At 39.7% G+C, this 16257-nt stretch overlaps 1 protein-coding gene and 1 long non-coding RNA gene across 3 annotated transcripts; one reads left to right on the forward strand and one right to left on the reverse strand.

Annotated features, from left to right (window-relative positions):
• The first annotated feature begins 672 nt into the window (after positions 1-672).
• On the forward strand, positions 673-15247 carry esrp1 (epithelial splicing regulatory protein 1). 2 transcript variants are annotated; one of them, XM_077574940.1, is made up of 15 exons: positions 673-1043; positions 1334-1489; positions 1567-1683; positions 3300-3408; positions 3697-3840; positions 4248-4302; positions 4802-4912; positions 4996-5128; positions 5207-5249; positions 5505-5824; positions 7398-7622; positions 7698-7950; positions 10251-10431; positions 12089-12221; positions 12854-15247. In XM_077574940.1, exons 1-15 carry the CDS (start codon positions 912-914, stop codon positions 12986-12988), a joined length of 2247 nt encoding a protein of 748 aa, XP_077431066.1. In that variant the 5' UTR covers positions 673-911; the 3' UTR covers positions 12989-15247. The 2 variants fall into 2 exon arrangements, with proteins under 2 accessions (XP_077431066.1, XP_077431067.1); XM_077574941.1 differs by having other exon boundaries at positions 674-1043; positions 7698-7938.
• Positions 1959-14064, reverse strand: LOC144057411 (uncharacterized). The gene is made up of 4 exons (XR_013295239.1): positions 12248-14064; positions 12094-12178; positions 5966-6156; positions 1959-5770 (listed from the first exon to the last, which is right to left on the reverse strand). It is a non-coding gene; the product is annotated as an uncharacterized LOC144057411 (long non-coding RNA).
• Positions 15248-16257: the final 1010 nt, after the last annotated feature.

The following is a 16257-nucleotide window of genomic DNA, read 5'->3' on the forward strand; positions in this document are numbered from 1 at the left end:
GTAGCTATAATTGTAGTGTATATGAAGTACAAAAAGAGCGCAAATTATTGATTTATTAGGAAAAACACATTTTTATCAAACATTTCACAGAATAATTATAATTACATTAACAATGTTTGAACTGTTAAACAATGGATTTTCATTTTATTAAATAATTGGCTAATTCTATTACAGTATAATTACATTCACAATAAAATAATGAAATAAAGCGCATAATACATTATTATTTTTCATTTAAATTAACTTAAACTGTCTGACATGGCTTGCAAAATGTTGGTAACATAAAAAAAAACCTTTTTCAAAAATAACACGCTAAATAATTATATTTTAATCAATTATAAATCATGTAATGAAAATACCAAGGCCATTCTGTTCCATATATACTACAAAATATAACTAAAATACTGTAACCAATTTAAATTATTTTATGTTTTTAAATAATTGGCTATATAATTACAATTACGTTAATTTCAAACAATACAATTATTGATTATTGTATTATTATAAATGCTAACTATATATTATTACTACATTATTTCACTTTTTTTTTTTTACCATCTACGAATAACTTGGGCTATCTGTCCCATTTTAAAAAATAAAATAAAATAAATGAAACATATTTTGTGTCGTCTTCTGCCACGTCACTGGAGGAGGGTAGGAGGCGGCAGGTAGGTAAGTCACGTGATCCCCACAGGTAGCCAGTTCACTACAAAAACGACGTTCGGCCATTGCTCCGCGATGGTGGCTTCGGAAGGCTTCACGTAAAAAAAAACAGCAAATTGAACCACGCCGACGAAGTCCGGAGGATCCCCGGAGCTCACCTTTTTGCTCCCTGGTGCCCAATTCGTTTGCTCCTCTTGACTTAAGTGTGGAGTTCGCGCAAGTATTTATTTACTTTCGACGGTCCTCGAATGACGGCGCAGGTAGACTACCTGGTGGTGCTGTGCGCCGCCACATCTGGCGCCAGCGGGGAGCTGCTGGGCTCCGACGAGAAGGAGCTAGCAAGGCTGGTGTGGCAGCAGGTGGATGTAAACAACCAAAAGGTAAACATTGAAGCCATGCATAATACTTATATGCTATTTGTAAACGAGGAATATGCTTGTAACGAGGTCACTTTTCAACTGGGTTCCAATGGCTTCATTTTTAATTAAAAAGTTGTCCAACAAAAGGTATAAACATTAAAAATGTATTTTATTGTCATTGCAAATAATTTTGTATTGCACCCTAAGCCTGTTTATGAAATGACGGTCATTTGGTTAAAGCTAAAATGATATATATCACACGTAGAAACTGTGTATTCCTTTGTTTCATGACTAACGTGGTTTCTGTGAAGTTGGGCAAGGTGAACGAGCTGCTGATTAAACCTGAAGTGTCAGATGTGACGGATGAGAAAAAGGAGGATGTGACGGATGAGCTGGTCGAAGACGAAAATGAATCCGGGGCCGATTGTGTCTTTACAGCAAAGAGCCTGGAGACCGCTTTAAATACGGTAATATTCACTACAGTGACAGTCAAATGCGCAATGTCAGCCAGTGACTTCATTTCTTTTTTCAAAACGCTGTACAGTTCCATCTCCAGCTGACAAACGAGGTGAACAGCGCAGGTGCGGGCACGTCAGTCTGTTTATGTACCGACGGGCAGCTCCACATCCGTCAAGTGATTCACCCCGAGGCGGCCAGCAAGGTGAGCGGGCTGAGACGGTGAACGCCCCACAGCCGGGGCGGAGGTTCACGCACTCGCTCACACCTTTCTGCAGGAACCTTTTGCAGCGCGCACACACACATGCAGCCGCAAAAAGCATTGTTGTGTCGGCGCGGCGTTCCCGGTTGAAGTTGCTCAGCTGAGATGTACTTAAGATGACTTGATGACTGCAACACACCCATGCGCATACCACATTTGAGCACAAAGTGTCACTGCCAACATTTTCCCACATCTTAAAAGACAACAAGCCCCAAAACTGCAGATTTGCTCAGCTTGATATTTATTAAGGTGGTTTTCCGCAAGTAGCGCACCTGTTGTGAGTGTGCATCTGTTTTTGTTACCCAAGGAAAGAGCCTTTTCCTCCACTTACTCAGAATGCCCTGACATTTTTTTATGAGTCAACGTCAAGACAAAACCATGACGCTTCCAGTTACTTACTACCAAAAAGGAGTTAACATTAATTCCTCCGCCATATATAGAGATCTTCAAATAATGAAAATCACACTCAGTTTATTAGCCAAATCCTTGACAGCCCTTAAGTCTCTACATGGGTGTGCTAATTCGCAATACAAACGAAAATGATTTATTTTTCACAATGATAATCGAAAACCAATTCACGTAGCATTTTTTTTTTGGTACGAAATACCGCCCGTACGGCCGCACATACCAAAAATCGTCACTGTCACAAAGGACAGCCCAAATAGCAAATTTATGCAGAACATGCACGTGAGAACAGGAGAGAATCGACGTAGCCTATTGAGTGATGGTAAAAGAAACAAATCCGCTTGGTGTGCTTGGCCAAATGGGGAAATTATCCTTATTGTGGACCAACCACAGCACAGGTTCCGCATGGTGGTCATTTGCGGTATTTGCAAATAATCACGGACCTCTTCATGTGTAGTGGAATAATTTCTCCTTCCATTTTGATAGTACAGGCTGAAAAGTCGTTCAAAATCCTGCTCAAAATTGGCTAAAACTCTTTTACTTTACAGCAAAATTGGTTGTGTTATTTCAACACCTACGGAGTTAAATTTAACACTTCAGATGTATCTATATTGGTCCACACTAAATATAGTTAAAACAATATTTTTGAAAGTATTAAAAAAAAAAAATCACTGAGACGGACTTAAAACAACTCTGATGGTAGTTAAATTTAACACTGGTCAGTGTTGATTTTACACTGTGTTAAAATTTTACACCAACTAGTGTTGTATTTAAAAAAAAATAATCAAAACAAGTTGCTGTCATTGCACAGAGATGGACTTAAAACAACTCTGACTGTAGTTGAATTTAACACTGCTCAGTGTTAATTTTTACACTACAATAGTGTGTAGTGTTAAAATATTACACCAACTAGTGTTGTATTTTTTTAACACAAAACAAGTTGCTGTTATTAACACTACAAATGTTAATATTAACTCATGTGTTAAATTAACACGGCCAGAGTTGAAAATACCAAACTTTACCACTCCAATTTTTAAGTTAGGAGCGACTAGTCGTCATTGATGTCATGCTATGAAGGTCATTGAGGAGTATTCAAATCTAAAGTAAACAAGTTAGAAATGGTCATACTGTCAACTCACGTCTTGCCCCACCAGAACGTCCTGGTCCCAGACTGTTTCTACTCCTTCTTTGACCTCCGTAAAGAGTTCAAGACGCACTTCCCCTCCGACCTCAGTACTTTGGATGTTTACACAATGGTGGAGTGTATCCTTTACACGAACCCTTTCACTTTTGCTGTTCGTTGTCAATTGCTATTATGACGAGAGCGCACAGGCTACAAATGAGCCGTGTGGCGTTTGTGTCACGAATTCACATTTTTGAAATGCAAATGACCAGCACCTTGTTGAGCACCCGTTTAAAGTTTATCTAACAGGGCAAGCCCTACATACAACGCACCCTCTGGAACAGGAAACAATTTAGTACCTTAGCCTCTGTCAGTTTCTTTCTTTGTCACAACATTGTCATTGTTTTCTTGACTGCCGGCGTGTTCAGCTTTAAGCATACCGGTAGAAGCACCTGCTACGTGCGGCTCCGTGGGTCCACTGGATCCTTCAGCCACGTTGCCACCACAAGCAGCGGTGCAGCAGGTCCAGATGATGGCCAAAATCGTACTTAGCTTGCTTTCCGAGCCACTATGTGAGTATGGCACGTCACTGTACTTGACTACCAATGACACTGTTAGCTCACACTCTTAATTGAACTACGCTAATCTATACACACTCTATGTAAGTGTTGTCCATGCTAAAGCTACATACGGCTAATCTAAAGACATCTCATACCATGTACAAATATTCTGCCTTTATAAATATTTCTACATTTACATTGAGCACCAAAATAATAGAAACTGTTCTCAGAATCATCATGTCTGTAAATTACTCCCGCAATAATAAACATATTGTTAGATTAATATCGCTCTAAGAGCATCATTATCTTCTTTTGTAAAGCTAGACTTTTTTTCTTAGAATTTTGTATTTACGCGCAATAATTACCGGTAATTAAATTTTTGTCACTATGATTTAAAAAAAGGGACTTATTTATTGCAGGTCACACATTCTCTAACCCGGAAAGAGTTAATGAGAAGTTTGAGACGGGTACATGGTAAGTAAAATTTACTCCAGTCTACTGCAGTTATCCTTTTAAGGTCTCCCGAAAGGCGAAGTCAAATCAAAACATTCCTTTAATAATATGCTCTATGCGCCCAATTAATCTAAAAAAAACATTCTGTTTAATATTGCATATTGTGGAATATGAATTAAGTAGCATCCATTTCAGGAGGCGGCCATTTTGTCTCTTACTGTCGACTGAAAATGACAGAGAGCTTGGATACCGACCAATCACAGCTCACCTGTTTTCTGAGTTAGGTCATGTGACGTTTGCAACCTGAGCCGTGATTGGTCATTACCTGAGCCCAGCAACCGTGATGTCATTTTCAGTTGACAGCAAGGAGCAAAATGTCCGCCTCCTGAAATGGTGGATTTTGCTGCATTCATTCCACAAACGTAACAGAACCTATTATCGCAAAGAACATTTTTCATTCACTTCCCTCTTAAAGTCACTCGTGAATCACAAACACTTCACCTTGAATATTTGTTTGCAGCAGTAAAATGGAGAAAGTGAGCGACAGCACCGTAATCAGGGCCAGAGGGTTGCCATGGCAATCCTCAGACCAGGACATTGCCCGATTCTTCAGCGGACTCAATATTGCCAAGTGAGTGTGTTCGCATAAATGCATGGAAACCCTAAAGCGCGTGTGAAAACATGTCTGACGGGATATCGGTTGGTGTCGCGCAGAGGAGGGGCGGCACTGTGCCTTAACGCTCAGGGGAGGAGGAACGGCGAGGCCCTTGTTCGTTTTGTCAGCGAAGAACATCGAGACCTGGCGCTGCAAAGGCACAAGCATCACATGGGCAACCGATACATCGAAGTAATCTGTCGGCAGACGCTAAACGCTTCACCTAGCGCTTGTGATATCATTGTATAAGGGGCCACGTTTTCATTGCAGGTTTACAAGGCAACTGGGGAAGACTTCCTGAAGATAGCAGGAGGTGAGGCTAACAAAATAGCTCAAATGTTCTTTCTTTGGACTGCAAACTAGTTAAGACTCAACTTAATTGTTTAAACAAGATTCAGCCTAAAGAATTCCGAGTGATCACTTACAAAAGTATTTTGAAGTGTAGCCAAAACCAAGCTGGCAAAAAACAAGGGACTTTTTTTTTTTCTGTTGTTCCAAAAACAATAACAGCGTCCAATTAAGACTTTTTTTTTTTTTTTTTTAAACCTGTGTCGTGTCTCTGCGCCAGGTACGTCCAACGAAGTCGCCATTTTCCTGTCCCGCGAGGACCAGATCATCGTGCGGATGCGAGGCCTTCCTTTCACGGCCACGCACGAGCAGGTGCTCGCCTTCTTCTCGCCGGAGGACGGACTCATAGACACGTGTCCGGTCAGCGGCGGGAGGGACGGCATCCTGTTTGTGCGCTACCCGGACGGTCGACCCACCGGCGACGCCTTTGTGCTGTTCGCCTGCGATGAACATGCGCAGTGCGCGCTCAGGAAACACAAGGAGATCCTTGGAAGAAGATATATCGAGTTGTTCAAGAGCACGGCAGCAGAAGTCCAGCAGGTACTTTCAATGTATCATTACAAATTGTTTGACAGATTGTTTGCACGTGTGAGTGTGACTTTGTTCTGAATTATTTGCTAGAAGCACTAAAGTCGGATTTATGGGTGGGGACCTGCATAGCAGGGTGGGCCGTGTGTTTACCTTTTACACAGTAACTGTAGTAAGTTCTCCTTTGTCCTCTGTTCATTCTGTCTTGCGTCGTCAATGCCCTGCCAGATGAAACCATGTGGACTTCTCTGCCTTGAATGACAAACTCGCAGCTTCTATGCACATCCACGCAGGCTCCTTTCAGTTTTATTGGTCAACTCTAGACATGCAAACATACGGAGGTCCTGTTGGCGACAAGCCAGCTCCTTGCTTAGACAACATTCGAAAAATATGATTAAAACGTGCTTACTTTGTATGTATACTGTACATATTAGTGCTGTCAAGCGAATCAATTTTCCACAAAATTTTCTGCGATTAATCCCGAAACGAAAAAAAATTATTAATGAGAAATGAAACATGACAAAAGTGAGTTTGCGTGAGCACATTCAAAAATCCTGAATACATTTTCTACACAATTTTCCGCAATTAATTGCATTTAATTCAGATTAATCACGAAACGAATCACGCAACGAAAAAAAATTGTTAACGAGAAATAAAACATGACAAAAGTGAGTTTGCGCGAGCACATTCAAAAATCCTGAATGGTCAACGTGGATTAATCACGGAACGAATCACGAAACGGAAAAAAATTGTTAATGAGAAATGACTAGTGGGGCTTAATTTTGACAGCCCTAATACATTCGCTGCGAAATGTATATTATTTGGACTGCAGGGCATGTATTAAGGATAACTCTATTGTAGTCAAATTCAAATCCGTATAAAAAATTTAAAAAAAAGTTTATTTGAATCACTGTCCCTACTACACCAAAATTCAAATGGTAGTGTCCCATTACTTTAGCCCTAACATTGAATCAGAAAGTAACCTGCTGACTACAGTTTAAATATAATAAGTAATTTGTTCACTTGTTTTAGAGAATGTCTAGGATGCAAATGGTCGTGGCTAATACATGAATGAATGTAGCATTATAGCATATTTTAGTGGCATTTTTTTTTCTTCACTCTTATTAGAGGGATTTATTTTCTCTTTTGCCATTAGAGTAAATATAGAGGTGACTCGATGATATAAATGTTTTATATCATCTTCCGTTTACAGCAGTTCTTCTCAAATAGGGAACATGTTTTAGTTTTTTTTTGCTGAACTTGAAAAAAACTTAATTGGACATCCACTACAGTAGGTGGCAGTAGTGCTCTCATAGTCAGGGAGTGCGCAAGGAATATTAGGCGTACTTACAATTTTATAGACAAATAATACTACTTATGATAGTATTTTCTTCTTCCTGGGGGGTGTAAATGAGAAGATTTTGAATATTAATGTTCATTATCAAGCCGAAAATGTGAATTTAAGAGAATTGTCCTATTTACTATTTGCTAAATAAAGTCCTAAGAATCCTTCTTGAGGATTATTGTCGAGCAAGTCCATTTGGACCTTCTGTCCGTTTCATTAATGTACCATTTTGTGTTACAGGTGTTGAACCGCTACTTGTCTGCCCCCCTGATCCCCGTGGCCCCCACCCCCTTGCTGTCAGTGTTGCCCGCGGTGTCTCTCCTGCCGCCTCCCATCATCGTGAGAGACTGCCTGAGGCTGCGAGGTTTGCCGTACTCGGCGAGCATAGAGGACATCCTCAACTTCTTGGGTGAATTCACCCACGACGTCCGACCACATGGCGTGCACATGGTCCTCAATCAACAAGTAAACGCCGTACCGAAGAAAAGGGAAATCGGCTTATAGTCGGAATTCTTCGATAATATCCGAGTGTGTTTTCAGGGTCGGCCATCAGGCGACTGCTTTATCCAGATGACGTCGCCCGAGCGAGCGCTTTCGGCCTCGCAGCAGCTCCACAAGCACGTGATGTCCTGCCAGCACGGGCCCAACAGCCGCTACGTGGAGGTGTTCCCCTGCAGCGCCGAAGAGATGGGCCTGGTGCTGATGGGAGGCTCGCTCTCGCACACGCACACACACACACACAGCCGCAACAGGAGTGGGACGGGGCTCAGCCCGCCGCCATGTAAGTCGAGACGTAAGTGCTGCTGGGAGCTGGGGGTGCTTCGGGCCTGCAGGGGTAGGTGGGCTCCTGCCGTGGGGGCGGGGTTGCTGGGGTTTCTCCAATCTAGAATCGTGGACTGGACATACTGGTCGAACCAGGAAATTCACAACTGTGTGTGTGGGGACTCTTAAAAGGGAAGTCAACCCCCCTCAGAAATTATTGACGATAATATGTTCTATGCAGCCCTACTGGTCTAAATACGGTATTCTGGTCAATATTATGTTAGCGGAATATTAAGGGTTCAGCAGCAAAATCCAGCAGTTTTTTATCAATATCAAAAGGCGACCATTTTGCCACTTGCTGTCGAGTGAAAATAATTGACGTCATAATTTCCCAGGTAATGACCAATCACAGCTCAGCTGTAGAAAACAGGTGAGCTGTGATTGGACGTTATCTGAGCAAGTGGCAAAATGGCCGGCCCTGGATTTTGCTGCATAACTTATATTCCACAAATGTAATATTAAAGGGATACTTGACTCATTGAGCCATTTTCAGAAGTAAAAAGTTAATATTTTGTTTTTTTCTTACTTCATTATTTATCTTGTTCAATTAATATTTTTAAAAACTGATTTTTCCACTTGCTGTCGACTGAAGATGACATCATAACGACCAATCATGGCTCACCTGTTTTCTGGCTTTGGTCAGCAAACTGAGCCATGATTGGTTGTTACCCACTTCCTCAGCACAGGTGATGTCGTCTTTGGTTGACAGGTGGCAAAATATTTTTTTAAAGGTATTAATTGTAAATAACAATAGTGAAGTTATCAAATTCATTCTGGACAAAATATGAACTTTTTACCGCTGAAAATGTCTCAAAGAGTCAAGTATCCTTTCATCTGAATTTCATGTTTAGACCAGTGAGGTCACATATTATTATTGTCAAAAAAATGTTTATGGTTGACTTCCCTTTAATGAATTAGTGTGATTAATCACTAGTCTGCATGCCAAATGTTACTCTTTCAACGTGGACCTTAATCTGAATTCACATTGCAGTTCACACCAGACGCATGTTTGTTACACTCCCTTTCGCTTTTTGACGTCATTTTGCATAAAAAAAATAGGAGGGGTAAAAATGTGGCAAAGGGCTTGTGTCTTAAGTCTCCAGTCTTACCAGTTCGTCTTGGTCGTGGAGTAGAGTGGCACACCTATTGCGCTCATCTCATTAATTCAACAAAAGGTGGGTGGGGCTTAAAAATCTGACATGACAGCTGACAGAAATGAGCTTGTTTTGTCAAAGGCTGATTATTGATGCGTTAATGATCACACCAGTGAACAGGACACAACGCAAACTGGAGACAGAATTGAGGTCATGTTGGGACAAGTTGTAACTTTTATGACTGGCAATAAATGTCAAATAGTGAGTTCCTGCTCTATATAACCACATATAATGCCCGTAGCCAGAAGGGAGAGAGATCAATACAAAACTCCCAAAAATATTAAAGAGGAATTCAACTTTGAACATTTCTTGACAATAATATGTTATATGTGACCTCACTAATCTAACCATGACATTGTGATAATTATTACATTTGTGGAATATGAGTTATGAAGCAAAATCCAGCCATTTTTATCCATCTCAGGGGGCGGCCATTTTGCCACTTGCTGTCGACTGAAGATGACATCACAGTTGCTCAGGCAATGACCAATCACAGCTCACTTGTTTTCTGAAGCTGAACTGTGATTGGTTGTTACCTGAGACCTGACCTACTGTGATGTCATTTTCACTTGACAACAAGTGGCAAAATGGCCGCCTTCTGATATTGATTAAAACAGCTGGATTTTGCTGCTTAACTCATATTCCACTAACACAATATTAACCAGAATACCGTATTTGGACTAGTGGGGCGGCATAGAATTCTTTTTTGGGTTGACTTCCCCTTTAGAAATATGATGTCAAATCTATACATTGACTATTATTACAGATTTCCAGCTTTGAGACTTTGCCTAATTTTGGAAAGTAGAGCCAAATCCAAGGAGGCTGACAATTGCAAACCACGGCCACACACTTCACTTTCAACTCATTCACTGCCATTGACGGCTATAGACGTCAAAGCTCTATTGTAATTGGACTGGCAGAAATAAAGAAAACAAGCCAACTACTCTACATTTTGGCAACATGACAAACAACATTTGTGTGTCCAGTGAAGTGAACGTGGTCATTGTTTGCAAGCGTGCATGAGCGCCTCTCCTAAAGCGCGCCACAATCATCACGTCTTTGTGTTCGCATGCTTCAAGTGGACTGACGTCTTTTGTTTCCGTTATCTCGGTTCCAGGTTTATCTCCGCCATCCTACCCCTTCACCCCCACCCCGCCCGTCCTGCCTACTGAGGCCGCCGCCGCCCTTTACCCTCCGCTGGGCCAGGTGTTGCTAGGTCCTCGGCCCCTCGCCCTGGGGCATGCCTACTACCCGTCCTCGGCCCAGCTATATATGAACTACGCAACCTATTATCCCAGGTAAGAAGCTAGCATTTTGACTAACATTAATAATTAATTGATGTGGAGACATCGATCAGGTTAATTTCTCACAATAATTAGGAAACATGTAAACGACAACATTGCTAGAAAATCACAATGCCCCGTTTACCGGTGAGCTATTTTAAGAACAGGCCTGCAGGGAGACTCATGTGGTCCTTGAGAGCCAACATCAAGTCTAACCTGCCTCTGTGCAGATTAAGCCATAAAGCCATAAAGAACCTTACGCGTTGAAATGAGGCGTCCTACGGCAAGCATTGTTGGTCAATTAAACACATGGCTTAGCTTTAGAAGAGATGCAGACGACGAGTTTTAGATGCCAGGGAATACTAATGCCTCCAATGATGGTCCGCCTCCAAATTTTGGTATGCACTATTACACACTGTCAGGTTTAGTTGCCTTTAGCTTGTTTGCTAGGTTTGTCACCGCACCGCAAATTTTTAAAAAATGTCAGTAGGCATCCATGGCGATCGGGGCCTGACATGTTTACCAATCCCATAACTTTCAGTCGTTTCATGTTTTGTTTTTGTGAAATGTCCAGTTTTTGAGTAAATGGATGGAAATTAAAATAGTTTTTTTAACCGGATTATAAAATGATTGATTGATTCAACATAAACAGATTACAAAATATAAAATAAAAGCTGAAGAAAAAAGAATCATCAGTAGTGTCATAGTTAACATGCTCAAAGGGAGTATGAAGTGCAAGGTTATCTAGTCCTACCCCCTATTGCTCATTTCGTATTAATGTATTAGTAAGTTATTCATATTTAACTCATTCACTGCCATTGACGGCTGTAGACGTCAAAAATGAATTTGAACTATTAGTTTCACATTTTTTCCGCTTTTGTTAACAAGAGTATGAAAACCTAGAAAAAAAATGTATTCTGTAATGTAATCTGTGATTAATCTTGAGTTAAGTAGTGAAGTCATGTGATTAATTACAATTAATAATTTTAATCGCCTAGAGCCCCTAATAAAAAAAAAAATTAAAATTAGGGGTGTCAGACGATTACATTTTTTTAATTGTAATTAATCGATTCATCACAAATTTTATATCTGTTATAAATGCACAATAAAAAAAATTCTAGGTTTTCATACTCTTAACAAAAGTGGAAAAAAAATGTGAAACTAATATAGTTCAAATGCATTTTTGACATCTATCGCCGTCAATGGCAGTGAATGAACTAATAATGTATCATTAAAAAAAAACAAAAAACAATAAAAAATAATAAATGGTAAATAAATACATGTAAATAAAATAGAAGAGGCAAATCATTGATTAATTAATTAATTATACAAAGGATTCTTCTCAATTAAGTTAAGTAAAGAATCACCCCTGGCCATTTTTCAGGGATTTCCAGTATTCCCCGAAAAACACCATTTATTATTTCAGGCCTCACTCTACTTTTTCAAAGCGAGGAATGCCGTCTGACTTTTCTGGTGTGACCTTCCGGGGGCAAAGATAGTTAATAACTCAACTTTATGGTATTAGAAACATCTTAACACGGGTGAGCTGTGTGTTGAGCTTTCTGCCATTTTGAAAGACGGTCAACTGTATTTTGTGACACCTTTGCTAATAAATGCGCACTTTCACATCCATAGATAACTTGTCTTTCAATTTTTCTCCCCTTCCCCACAGCCCACCTGGTTCTCCCACTACTGTCGGATTCTTCCCCTCCCCCTCTGCCCTCTCCTCCCCCGGGGGGTTGATGCGCATGCCGGGTCTGACCTACAACAGCAAAGACCTCATTAACGCCGTGCAAGGCTATCAGGTAAATGAAGCCACTTCTGTGCTCACCAGTGTTAATCGCCGCCTCCGTACAATCCAAAGGTTCGAATACAGATCTCCTCGTGTGGAGGGCGTGTGTAGTCAGAAGCGCTGTGTTTGCCTGGAGGCTCGCAAACGAGTTTATCCTGTCTCCTCTCCCTGCTCCGTGACTCTCGCTCTCCCGCTGCTTGCTTCGACTTGTATTCGCCGAGCTCATGTCAACATAGAATGGAGATAGTCAGAAATGTGATTAAAAACCAAAAGCCGGTGGGTTTATGTTGGGGTCTGCGTGGCCTTTTGTATAATCTATTTCCACCCTGGTCCTCTTGCTGTCAATCATTCGTCCCCTCAGCGCACCTTAGGTGATGCTCTAGTTTGCTCTTGACCCCGGCCGGGACGTTGTAGCCTAAAGAATGGGTGTGTTTTTTGGATTAGTGAATGCTCAAGGCAGGGGGGGGAATTTACGGGTCATCACGAGGGAGGGAACCATTTGTAATTTCTGTGACAAAATAGATCAAATACAAAAAAATCATGGAGTGAATGACAAACCCCACTTACACAAAATATGGATATATTTTTGGGGGAATCTGCACCCAAACTTACCTGAATGCTTCCTTGTCCTGGAATTTTGTCCAGACTGCCATGGAGCCGGTCTCCGTCCTGAGCAGCAGCCTGATTGGCCAACCGGGTGCAGGCGAGCCTCCCATCGTGTCCCTCCCCGCCCTGATGCCCAAGCCTTCCGGACACTACCTGGACCTGAGCCTGCTCTAAGCCTCGAACACGTATTGTTAGCTTTTTTTCAAAGTAGTCTTATTTATATCTTCAAAAACAGCCACTATTATATTTTATACCATGTATGGCTTTAGCCCAAAAAAAACAATTTGTCTTTTTTTGCACAATGTGTATCTTTAAAAAAAAAAAAAAAAAGCTTTGTAGAGACTTTTTTCAATAAGTTACATGATTTTAATAATCACTATTATGTATTTGCTAGCCAAAATAGTAAAGAATGACTTTGTAGCAAGAGAGCTCAATGTTTCAAGCTTCTCCGTGAAGAGAGAAAATGTGTGTGAGTGCGTGCATGTGTTGAATGAGAGTACGATATGTGTTGTGTTTTTACAAAACAGCATTTGGGCCACACTGAGAGAAAAAAAATCTAATAAAGTAATATTATGAGGTGGGAAAAAAGTTGTTTTTACTAAATGTAATTTTGTGAGAAAAAAATATTTGTAAGATTTTGCAATTTCGTGAGGCATTTAAAAATATTTTAATATTCTTATATATTGTAATGTGAGATTAAAGTGGTAAAATGACAAAAAGGACAGTTACAAGAAAAATTTTCAATCTTACAAAAAAAAATTAATGTTCGTAGAGAAAAAAAATCATGCGAGAAAGTGTAATGAGGGAGTAAAGGCTTTTTTTCAATTCGTGTAAAGGGAAAAGTTTTTTTATTTTTATTTGTAACCTTGTAAGATTGAAGTTGTAATCCTAACAAAGCAACAACAACAAAAAATTAATTAAAAAAAAAAAAATATATATATATATATAAAGTTAATAAAATAATGCCTTGCAAACTTGCTACAAGACCAAAGTTGACATTTTTAAAAGAGTGATATTACAAGAATTTTTTTTAAATATTCTTAAAAATTATTAGTTTTTTTCCCTATGTTATTGTTGCAATTTTATGAGTACAAAGCCATAACATAGTTCTTTTTAAATTTAAAACAAGTCCTAATCCTACAAGAATAGTCAGATTTTTTTTCACTAAAATGGTCAAAATGTTACAAAATCAAATTGTAAACAAAAAAAGATGCAATCGAATAAGAATAATGTTGGAATTTGAGCAACAGTTTCAAATTTCACAAACCAACCTGAATGTGACCATTTGGAATAATATCAGGAAATATATTTTTAAACCCTCACACTCTAAATAGTACTTTATTATTATTTTTTGCATATTTTTTTCTTTTTATTGTGGCCCTCTCACTCCTTGTCCATGTTTTAATAGCTAATCTGTTTCTATAATACACGTGATGTTTTTTTTTAATTTTTTATCCACCTCCAGTACACTCGGATTGTATTGGAAGCTCAAGTGCATGAAGAAGTTAGCTCAACCTTCCGATGTTTACACAGGCGCCGTTACCAATGCACTGCTAATCAATGCTTATAACGGCACGGCAGGATGTTCCAATGCTGGCTTATGTTACACTGTGAGTCGCTGTCAAGTTTCACTGAGCTGCCGAGAATGAAAGTGGGCTAACTCCATTTGGCTCTTTTTGCGGGGTGGGGAGGAGTGATGAGGTTTCCCCATTAAAATGAATGGAATTATCTTGAGTGTGCCGAAAAACACCAACAACAAAAATTTTAGCATTTTTCAATAATATATATATTTTTTTGTAGATGATAAAGAATATATGCCTGTGAGTATTCTTGTATTGGTTGACACTTGTTTCAGATATAAGTTGTTTAAAGGTTTATAATGACTAAAACATTGATGCTAATTTTTGTTAGCCTGTCTAGCGTTTTGATTGTGTGTTAGCATTAAGCTAGCAGACAATCCACAAGTTCTAATTGTCTTTACGTTTAGGTGCCCAAGATGAAAAAAGTGAAATAATGAACTGCCCCCTACGAGTCAAAATTGGAGCTTAACCATGAGTATTAATTCCTGCACTTATCTTAAAAATAACAAAAACGAAGTTAGCCCACTCTTGTTCTCAGTGGCTCATTTGCTTTTGAATGTGCCCTCCATGATTGTTGCCAATATTGTTGTGCCTTTTGTTGGAGATTCAACCAGCGCTCTGGTTGTTTGTAACCTTAGCGTTCGGTTACACACTCCAAGAGGACTTGAAGATCTCATCTTACCTAGTGAAGATGGAAAATTAAGATCTGATTAGACATTTCTCCACTAAAGGCCGCTAAATAAACAGAAACTGTAGCTGCAGATTGAATACATTTACATTGTGAACGGATGTTTTGTGTATGTAGAAGGACTGGAAGGTCCTGCTGAAAAATAAACGTATTATGACATTTGCACCACTGACTTGCAGTATTCACTTTGTGTATAAGAGGGGGTAACAATTAGTGGCCCGAAGGTTAGAGTGGGAACTCCCTCGCATGGTCCACAATGATTACACACACATATTCTAGTGGTGGTTATTTTCCACAAAGAGGAAGAATGCAAGGACAGGAAAAGGGGAAGAAAGAAGGAAAGCAGACAAAAAGCATGTCACAACCCCTCAGGGAAGATTTGCCATTGTTGTAATTTAATATCAGCGTGCACCCCACCCTGCCTCTTAAACATGCCGACTCTTACACTTATCACTGCATGGATAATCTAAAACAGGGGTGGCCAAATTCGGTCCTCGAGAGCATCTCTGCATTGTTTTTCCCCACACATTTTTATTAAATAAATTGCAGAAAAAGAGCTTTGAGTGTTACTGTATATTGAATGTACTGAAAAACATTCACATCTACTTTTTTATTTTTATTTAAATAGATAGATAGCGAGATAGACAGCGAGATAGATACTGTAGCTAGCGAGCTAGATATTGTAGATGGATAGCGAGATAGATAATGTAGCTAGCGAGATAGAAAGATAGATACTGTAGCTAGCGAGATAGATACTATAGATAGATAGCGAGATAGATACTGTAGCTAGCGAGATAGAAAGATAGATACTGTAGCTAGCGAGATAGATAGCGAGATAGATAGATACTGTAGCTAGCGAGATAGATATTGTAGATAGATAGCGAGCTAGATACTGTAGCTAGCGAGATAGATACTGTAGCTAGTGAGATAGATACTATAGATAGATAGAAAGCGAGATAGATACTGTAGCTAGCGAGATAGAAAGATAGATACTGTAGCTAGCGAGATAGATATTGTAGATAGATAGCGAGATAGATACTGTAGATAGATAGCGAGATAGATACTGTAGCTAGCGAGATAGATACTGTAGCTAGTGAGATAGATACTATAGATAGATAGATAGTGAGATAGATACTGTAGCTAGCGAGATAGAAAGATAGATACTGTAGCTAGCG

The sequence above is a fragment of the Vanacampus margaritifer genome, chromosome 9 (assembly GCF_051991255.1).
Source record: "Vanacampus margaritifer isolate UIUO_Vmar chromosome 9, RoL_Vmar_1.0, whole genome shotgun sequence".
Lineage (NCBI taxonomy): Eukaryota > Metazoa > Chordata > Actinopteri > Syngnathiformes > Syngnathidae > Vanacampus > Vanacampus margaritifer.

Coding starts and splice junctions, on each gene's coding strand:
- esrp1 (XM_077574940.1), top strand. CDS start 912: ATGACGGCGCAGGTAGACTACCTGGTGGTGCTGTGCGCCGCCACATCT. Junction 4,913..4,995: donor AGCGGACTCAATATTGCCAA/GTGAGTGTGTTC, acceptor GGTGTCGCGCAG/AGGAGGGGCGGCACTGTGCC. Junction 10,432..12,088: donor TACGCAACCTATTATCCCAG/GTAAGAAGCTAG, acceptor CCTTCCCCACAG/CCCACCTGGTTCTCCCACTA.